At 39.3% G+C, this 10,322-nt stretch overlaps 1 protein-coding gene across 2 annotated transcripts in view; it reads right to left on the bottom strand.

Moving 5' to 3' along the window:
• Positions 1–8,597: 8,597 nt before the first annotated feature.
• GALNT1 (polypeptide N-acetylgalactosaminyltransferase 1) overlaps positions 8,598–10,322 on the bottom strand; it is an 87,018-nt gene continuing 85,293 nt past the window's right edge. For both annotated transcript variants that reach the window (XM_084207714.1, XM_084207715.1), the window contains exon 13: positions 8,598–10,218. In XM_084207714.1, the coding sequence (XP_084063840.1) occupies positions 10,072–10,218 (147 nt within the window). In that variant the 3' untranslated portion in view covers positions 8,598–10,071. The remainder of the gene's footprint in view (positions 10,219–10,322) is intronic.

Below are 10,322 nucleotides of genomic sequence, written 5' to 3'. Positions count from 1 at the left end.
TCTGTAAGAAGCACATGAGCTTGAGCCCAGTCACTTGTTTCAGAGAAATGATTGTAAAATATTGGTTTAAGTTTGGCTCAAAATTGTGAAGGCATCTTTTTTATCCACTAGGTATCAAATACACTTTTTGGCTCTCCTAACTTTGAGAAAAATAATTTGTATTTTTCTAGGACTCAGCTATATGTATCTATTGTAAGTTACTTAAACCAACAGAATGACTCCTGGGAAAGCACAGCTTGACCCTGTGCTGACCCAAAACATTTCTCATTTGCAGTGGTTGCAGAGACAGCAAAAACTGGTTAAGAAGATACAGCAACTTGGACTTTATAAGAGAAAATTCCTGCTTTCAATAAATAGGGAAGCACTAGACATCAATCTTTCAGGAAATCAGAGAAGCAATTGTTCATTGAGGTTTTTTTATTACTATCCCCATAACTGCCAAAACTTGAAACACAGTATTGCAACTAGCAGGGCTGCTGCTTTTTTGTGTTGTTTTTTCTTCAATTTTTATGCGCCAGCAAGCAACAAGTCACATTTACCCCATTACCTTTTAACCTGAACACCGTCAGGTAGAATATGAGCTTCAACTTATACTCTCCTTGATCATATGCAGTTGCATTAAATCTATCTTAGCTAGTTAACATTCCTAGTCCAGGCACGTCCTAAAAAAATCGAGCTGAACTTTCCAGTCATCAAGCTACATGCACAGGATGCAGGAACAATCACTTCATTAGCCTTTTGCAACAGCTTAGCTTTCAATAAGCTTCATGCTCTGAATAATCAAGACAGAAGTCAAAGCTCACTTCATCAGTTTAAAAAAAAAAACATACAAAAGTTTGCATACAGTGAGATTACCTCAAGCTGGGTTTCTTCAAGCTGCAGTTTGCATCTTGGTTGCACATATAGGACAATTCTCTATTTCTAGTATCAATGGTGGGAAAAGTAACTCTTCCTCTTCTCATATTCAGGATACAATTGTGCCTAGCACCATCTAAGTTCTTTTCTTAGCCAAAAATTGTAAGGATCCTCATGGAATGGGAAAGGAGAGAGGAAAATGAGCAAAGACATGTGGATTAACTGCACTTGTGGGTTTAAACTGCTCTGTTTTCAAGAGAAGCATGTTTGGAACCACCTACAGTGCTAAAGTGAAGCGCCCAACACATCGATAGCTGCTTGCCAGAGTCGCTTCTCACAAACACCTCACTGACATGTCAGCCCTAGGTGCTCACATCACCTGCTTGAGAAGGGGCAGGAAGAACACAGTAAAAACCCAGTGGTAACATAACTGCAGGGAAGAAGTGGAGGACACTGAGGTGGCTGGTGCCTAGTTTTGACGGCTAATAGTACAGACAACATCAGGTGGACTAATGAAAGTTAAGAACTTCACACCATTCACTAAAGCAAAACTGTCTATGGTAATACTTTGAAGTACAGCTTTTGTGATGCAGGGTTTAATGAAAAAAACAGGTACCTTAATGTAACAATTAGAGTGGATGGACCTCAGATGACTACAGGAAGAAATCTATGATGAACTACCTCACTGGAGATCTCAAAAAAAGCTGGGGTGAAGGTTGGTGCAGGGCAGGGGAGTTGTTCTCTGTAAGTGCTATTACCTTCTCTGTGCATCTGGTAGAATTTGTCCTTTTGACATCTCCAGACAAATTCCATCAGAGGATGTTTAAGACTCATGTAACTTCCTTATGGAGATGTAATATCATGAAATGTTAACACATCAAAATGTGGCAATATACAAAAATCCCAGAACCCACAAAACAAAAACAAAAACTCCTTACATTAATGATGTCTGCAAAACAGGGCAAACCACTGCAATATTAAGGACTGTTAGAGCAACCCACTAAAAAATCATAAATATCTGTAGGTGGTACAATTGTTTCTGCTGTTGAGAGAGTATTTTGTAGGGCAGAAGAAATGTTTGATCCCGAGAGTTGTCCCATATCCATGCCTGGGATAGAGCACTGGAGAACTCTTTGGCACAGTGCTCCAAAAAGAGGTCTGGGAGAAGGGACAACAGCACTGAACAGCTTTGAGAAAGTGATAAAGGCATTCCCACTATCAACAGACTCCCCATCAAACCACATTGCCATCATTACTATGGCTCTAGTTCTATCATCTCTTTGAAAAATGAAGGAATTTTGTACATCAGTCTTTCCAGTCCTACAGCCAGGATCACATCTAATGGATGTCTTTTATAATTTCCCATGCATCACTGACAGGATGAGAACAATTATTGTGTCTTGTTGATGTCCAAGTCAAACACTCAATTAATGGGCAGACTCAAATAACCCCATGTCTGGAAGAAAGTCCATTACATATTCCTCTGATATTTCCCACACAAGATACTGAGACTTGAACCAGAATATTCAGATTATGCAGTAAATGAGTCAGAAGCAAATCTGAGGCTCAGAGCACCAAGACAGCAAGGGTCAACTGCTTCTACACCAAACCACAAGGGCTCTCTGTGTTGCGGATTTACACCAGCTGGTTATGTTGTGCTGTCAGCTGCACCATGCCAAAGGTGTTGCCTGTTTGCCATGCAGGATTATCTGACCTGTCCATGATGTCCACATTGCACAGTGGTGCCACCACGCTGGCAGAGGCAGAGAGGTGTTCTCAAGCAGGTGGTTTCCAAAACCAACCGCAGAGCAGACCAGGTGTGCTGAACTGCAGTGAACTGGGAGCTCTAAAATGCCAATGCCTGAGCATTATTGAAGAGTCATCTCCAGTTACCGGCCTAGCAAAGCCAAAAAACCTCTTCTATGCTGACCAAGTGCTGGGGGGTGAGGGTGGGAATTTTGGGAACCTGAAGAAAACAATTTAACAATGTCAGTGATCATTTAAGATCGCTCCAGATTTATTTGTCACAAATCTGACTTCAGGAACCAACAGGGTTAATGGATTATACTTAAATGGCTTCTGAAGCCCGCAGAAGGCTGGAAGATCCAATTGGACTGAAGTGTCCAAGAACAAAGCATTTCTTAGGAGACTGGTTTCTACCCATTCTACCACTCTACCCAGGAGACCCAGCCCTGGCAAGTCCATAGCCAGAAAAAACCCAGACCATATGGATCTGGTTTCTACAAAAGCCATGACTCAGAAGATACATTTTCCTCCAAGCTACATTCCAGCACTGTTGCACAGTGTTGAAATGCATTTTTTTCAAGGCAAAAGTACAAGGCAGAATAGTGGAAATGGCACATGATGCCTGATGGCAGCCCAGAGCTGTGGAAAGGAATGAGAACTATGTAGTGTTTCCTCATACCAGGGATCTAACTGAGCAGGGTCGAGGTGGCACTGACCAATTTCTGTACCAAACAAGACAGGCAGGGCTAAGTATGCCTACAACATTTAGCAAAGTTGTACAACAGCCTCTGGATGGAGGTTGGGTGTACACACTCCTGCTGCCGGGTTCAACCTCAGTTCTAATTGAAGTAGTTTAATGTGCTTTGTCTGAACTACTTCACATAAATACACGCATATGCACAATCTGTAATTGAATAATTCTCTGTTTTCATTCAGTAATTCACATTCAAGATCACAAAAAACCAGGCCAGATCAGAATAATGATTGGCTTTAACTACAAAGGGTAATTCTGAGAGCTACTACATTCAAGTATGGGTAATACAGTCGGTTCCTGTGGTTTTCAGCATCTGGGAATGTGAGAGAGGATTTTGTGGTTTGAGATTTTTTTCCAGTTCATTCACCATGTAAGTACAGCCACATTTAAATGGAACTATATGTGCAACTTGATCTCACTGCCTCAAGCATACATTTCTTTCATCATTTCACACAGGGAGAGGTTCTTTACTCTGAGTAATGGAAATGAAACTCCCACCCCCAGCACTTCCCTGACTCAAAAGAGTACAGGAGAAAGGGCAAGCAAGGGCTCATTGCTGTTCAACAAGCCATCACTTACCGTATTACAGCCATCATCTGTAGTGACAGTTGTTATACCCCAAGACCTTGGAATACTTACTACCAGAACTGGTCATTTGAGCTGTGTCTAACTGGCCTACACTGAAAATGCTATTTTGCTAATCTGGTTAGCTACCTGAAAACATTGTCAGACCAAAAAGATCCACTAGAGACTCAGATACCCCAATTAATCAATTCACAGACATGGAAACCAGGAGAGAAACCAGCAGCTAGAAAATTCTTCCTGTTTTCACTGAACTTGAAACCAGGTTTTTGTTCTGATACAATCCAGATCTCCTCATTGGGCAGCCAAGGCAACTACAAAACTTACTCTCAAGTTCTTTGGTCTGAATATTTCCAATGCTGAAGTCGCCACGGCAATACAGGCTGGGCTTTTTTCCCACTTCCTGTGGACTGGACATGGACCCAACAGTTTTTTTTGGACCACTTCACAAGATAGGTGCCTCTCTTTGCCAAAGTTAAGTTTGTATGAAATACATATTTCTAGAATTTGGAGGAAGTAGTGGGGAAGTCTCTTGAAACACTGGTTTAACCTCTGTTCTATTGCAAGTTTACTCTCAGTATATGAACTATACAGAGCCAATTGGTTACAGTCCCAGAAGCAGGAAAATGACAGAGCAGACAGTATCTGCAAAGTAAAGATTTATGATTAACTTTGAAATGCACAGTGAAAGGCACATAAAAGTTGTAGGAAAGGAAATTTTGACTAAGTACTGGTGGGGAGGGGGGGGGTTCTTCCCCACGAGAGGTGTCAGACACAGACAGGTTGGCCTGAAGGTTGTATCCTTCAAGACATGGAGGAGCTGACAGGCTGAGGTCCTGAGCAATTTGATCTAACTTTGAAGTCCCCCCTGCTTTTGAAGAGGTTTAGACCAGATGACCTGCCAAGGTCTGTTCCAATCCAAGAGAAAAGCAAAAGTGGGACACACGATCAAATGTGTGACTGAATCAGTATTGTTAAGTACTGAGGAAGAAGTCCCAAGTTATTTAAGACAGCAAAATAACTAACCCTAGGTGACTAAACAGCACACATGGAAAGAAAGCAAGACTCTATAAATTTGACTTAATGCAAAATGGAACTTTTTAAAGAATTACTTCTATAGTCCTGTATAATAAGATAAATATTCAAAGACTAAAATGCCTCTGAGGATCACTTCCTGAAAACATTTACTTAATGCACTATTGGAATGCCAAACAAATAACACAGAAATAATGCACATCTCTAAGGCAATATATATATATGTCCTCATCACTATGCTAAAAACCACAATCCAACCTTTGAAAATAAATTAAAAAAAAAAGACTCGGAGAAAGGTGATGAAAATGAGACAGGACTTAACAAGAGGTGAGACCAATAGGCTTTTCTAAAGAATACAACAATGAAAAACATCAGTTATCAGACCTCCTAATGACATAAGATGCATTTAAAACTGAAGGAAGTTCTGTGTCTTATTATTTATCAGACCTCCTAATGACATAAGATGCATTTAAAACTGAAGGAAGTTCTGTGTCTTATTATTTACTTCAGGAGCAAGGAAACCAGTCATGATTGTTTTAGGGGCAGGTTACTGTCTATGCCCTGAACCAGTGCTATAACAATTACTTGGTTTGTTGTCAGAAGGAGCAGTTTGCTTTCATCTCAGAATTCAATTCTGATAGGGAGCAGCATCACCAAGCTGAATGGCCTGGCAGGGTAAGGGTCAGCTCATACTGCATGAAATGCAAACAAAATGCTACAAAAACATCCTCCAAGATTCATAAAGAAAATAAGTGAACAATGTAGTGAATTAGTTTTCATCTCAATGTCATAATTTCTACTCTTTAGATAACCTATTAGTTGTGTCAGTTTTGTTTTCTGCATTAGAAACTTACTATATAACTACTTACTTATATAAGTACCATTTTGTTGTTCAAAATACCAAACACCATGCTCACCACCTTCATATGCCACAACTATGTTCAGCTGAACAATTCTCAATCACCAGTGGTTAGAGTAAGATGCAAACCTGAGAACTATTTACTTTAAAATAACTGTAAGAAATGCATAATAGAACTGTGAGCAAACAGCACTCTGACACTGTGCAAGTTTTAAACTGTGCACATTCCTCTCTTACCCTAAATCTCTACTGTTTACAATTTAGTTCAAATCAGATACAAGGCTCCTAAAGCTACCCAAATTTATTCTGTAGCACTTGCTTTCCTACATTTCTTCATTTGAAAGCATGAAGGAGCAGTTAACGTAGTGAAGGAAAGCTTAGAGTTTCTATTTCTTAGTTAATCTTCTGAAGCACATTTGCATCTCCTTACTCACCTTGAAAGGGAAATATAGCAGAATAAATCTGCCAGTGTTTTGCTCATCTCTCTGAATGTACTACATTACTTGAACAAATACAAGAAAGAATTAGAAAGGATCATCCTAATTTTGTTTCTGTCTTGTAACACAGATTCTCTATTTTGCTTACAGTACATATCTAGGTGAGAACAACTGCTGTGATAAAATGAAAGTCAAGCCCCTTTGAATGGAACTACCATAAAAATAACACTATTAAAATACAACTTAATACTGATAAAACAAACTGACAGTTTGAGACAACAGTCATAGTCATATGTACACACAGAGAGCTTTTGTGACTTTCAGTATCTGAAGAGACTCAAGATGACCTAATGAGACCTGGCACAGTGCAGTTATCTAAAGTTTGTATCATAATGTGTAATTTACTTCAACTCAGTTAAAAGGCACTGGTATTTCTCAATAAATGTCTCCAGACAAGCAAATGAAAAGAGATGGAGAACAGACCACTGCCTTTAGAGCATGCATAGGAAATTTATGCTAAATACACTGAGCACAGGACAGACAAAGGACAATAAGAGAGCTTACCAATTCTCTTCAAAATATAGCTACTGATTTTTTTTTTCACTACAACTATTTGCTGTCAAGGTTAAATAAGACAGCAGTGGGTTTTTTTTTTCCCTTACTACATCTGATCTGAACAGCAAAAATGCTGAGGAACTAAAGTGAGATTTCTACTGGAAACTATTCATAAATCTCATAAGACAGGTGTGTTACTCGATAAGGAAAAGGCAATGTTTTGGGTTCTTTTCAGAACAGGTTAAATAAAAATACAGAGGTTCTTAAAATTCTATCTGAAGACTCAAGTACAAGAAGACAGACTAGATGGAAAGGAATTAAGTATGTCTGTAACTCACAGAGCCAACTAATATTCCTACTCAAAGCTAGTATATGGAAGCACTATGCCTGTAAGGGGGGGACCACAGCTGGGTGACTACAGCTGAGCAGAGTTCTAAGGAAGATCACCTTTCAGCAGCTCTGGGAGCTCTGGTGACACGAGAGCTCTTGTGGCAAGAGAGGCTCCAGGATAACTCTGTGTGTTCTATGGCTACGCTTGAAAAGTGACAGAATATTTGAAATGGACATAGGTGCAAGGGTTGTTTGCAGAAGTCCCGTGCTGTCCACCCAACACAGCCCAGCTGCTGGGTGCACACCATGGAGACTCGGACAGGCTAAGCACAGCCCGCTGCCCCTGAGCAGCCCCAGCCACCCAGCACGGGACGGGCTGAGCCGAGGGCTTTGGAGCCAAACACCTCGGGGCTGCAGCTACTCCTGGGATGCTGCTTCCCCTCCCCAGACCCAGCAGGGAGGAACTGGATGCATATAGGCTGGAAATCTGACTGCTGACTGCTCCTCCAGCTTGCTGACAACTCGATACATGCATTTTAAGTTGTGCAATTATTGGTACTGCAGTTTTATGTGACCGACATGTAAAATGACTTGTTGAACTAAGAAGGGTAGAGTCACAGTAACACTGAGGCCTGCCTACAAGTTTAGTTACCTCCCAAGCCATGGTACTTCAGTTTTGTTAACAGGATATCATAGCAGGGATCATAAGAGTTGAAAATACAAAGTGAAAATGTGTTTTGTGTGTGCATATGAAATCTGAAACAAACTGAGAAAGTTTTAAAACTTACAGGACTTTTGCGCTGCATTTCTGATGCTCCTACTTCTCACTCCATGAAAACTTACCCAACTCTGATTTAGAGCCTCTTTGCTGGAAATGCTTTTAAAAGAATGTTTTGTGTTTGGGAAATTGTTTCTGAAGTAAAAGATACCACATTCTTAGTCACCACCACACACATATGCCCTAAAAATTGCTAGTTTGCTAAGATGAAAAAAAAAAAAAAGTTGGCACTGTCACCCACCTTGTCCTGTTTATTGACCATAAGAAAGGAATAAGTCTTCCATGTAACCATTAAGATGGACTTTCCCCCCTTTTTTTTTAAATCATCTTGGCATACTTCAATATATTTCTCATAAATTACTTTCATTAACCCACTTCAATCTCATAAGATTTGCAGGGCTATCCAAACAATGGGATCAATAAAAGACAGATATTTGGATGTTTTATCTAATATTAAACCCACATTGTCTCGTCCTATGTATTTTTAAAGTAGCAATGTAATAGTACAATTTTTTAACCTTTCCCCTGTTTTCTGCATGAAAACTCTTGTGTACTGCTGCAGAAATAATGGAGATAACACTGACAACAGCAACTTGGGATAGTAAATCTAAAATGGCCTTAACAGCCAAATATAATTTCACACAATTTTTGCATGAGTCTAGGTTTAATTTGCTTTACAGGACAGTTGGCCAAACAATAACATTTATCATAAAAATATCCTCTCCATTAAGCAAATCTCATTTTTCTTTCCAAAAGAAAATTCAATGTATACTCCGAGCAGTCAGTGGCTCATTTTCAAGACAGCCCACACATATTTTTCCTAACAAAACAAAGCAATTCAGTTAAAAAATGCAAACCAATGTAATGACATAGTCATATTGCTTTTGGCTATGTTAACTTTAAAAACCATGCCAATTTCACTATTTTTCTTTAGGTTTTATTAGAAAAAAGCAGCAGATCAACATTACAATTCAGAGTCTAATCTAAATATGCACTTGACAATGAAGCACATCTGAATATGAAGTGAAAAAAGGATTCCAGAAAACCTTCAGTTTTGCCAATCTTCTACCCAAATCATGTCTCTTTTCTTCTGGCTTTCTGATGACTGAAATCAAACAAGGAACAAAAGATTTATTGCTATGAAAACAAAACTGTAGTACAGTAGTAGAAGTCTTGGGCGCTAAAGCATACTGAAGTTAACTTAATCTCAACGTGTACTTAAATCTTTTGTTTGGCCATGAAAGTCCATAAGCTGACTGACCCAAGTATAAATTGAAATGGCAGGTCTGGAAAAAAAAAAAAGTTAGACAGCATGTTAACCTCCAGTTTTCAGACAGTAATAAAAAGATACAATTCCAACAGCCAAGAAATTAAAATTAAAAGGAAAGTGGATCTGACATTCAGAGCTCAATTTATTCTTATGCTCATTTTGTTTGCGCCCAAAATAATTTTAGACTCACCAGGACAAAAAAAAGTATTTATGGACTATCACACAATTGAAAAAGAGAAACAGTTGCCTTTTGACTTGGTTATTTTCCCCCACTGAGGTATAAAATCTACATATAAATTTGATACTTCACTATAACAAATTGTACTTTTCATAGTTCTGATTTAGTTTCATTAAACCCTGTTTACTTTTTGCTTTTAAACCACAGAATTCTTATGTCATGATACTGAATCTGGTTTGCAGCTCTCTCTTTCATTTATTTGTGGATCTATATTTAGTAGTCTGGTTACCACTGCTAACCAGGAAAAAAAGAATTCTTGAAACTTTCTTCATTACAACAGCACTTTCAGCAGAGGTTACTGATGTGCAAGCAAACTAAAACGATATGTAGCTCTTCAGAGAGATTATTTCATTGATTATGCTTCCACTGTCCAAAGGTTCTCTAAATTATTTGCTGGAAGAAACTCTTTCGGTCTTGTAAACATCAGTGGGCACAGTTTCACTGCTATGTGTGGAAGTTTCACATCCTTATACAGGAAGGCTGGTTCACAGATACTGAGAAGCTGCAGGAGTTCTAACAGCTGAGGAACTGTGGGTTCTGCTGAGCAGAAGTTTCTTCTGTTGCTACTTGACAGCGTAGCCAAAGTATCAGCCGAGGTAGCCCAGTCAATCCTTGCTCTTCTTTAGAACCTCTCAGAATATTTCTGGAAGGGTGACGTTGCGGAGCAGCCACTGCTGGGAGCGGCTGCCGGTGCAGTCTCTGATGCTGGGTACCTGGCTGTCCTCTTCTGTGGCTTTGTCCAGGCACTGGTTACTGTTCACATGCAACAGGGTTAATTTCTTGAAGAGAAAAGAAAAATAAATTAGCTTTATAAAAATCACCAGGCATAAGGTAAACAAAAAATTTCTGACTGGCATCAAAACTTTTCCATAGGCAAGTAGGA

The sequence above is a fragment of the Fringilla coelebs genome (assembly GCF_963513975.1).
Source record: "Fringilla coelebs genome assembly, chromosome: 1".
NCBI classification, from domain to species: Eukaryota; Metazoa; Chordata; class Aves; order Passeriformes; family Fringillidae; genus Fringilla; species Fringilla coelebs.
The sequence above is the reverse complement of the archived record's forward strand: the minus strand, read 5'-3'. Positions and strand labels throughout refer to the sequence as shown.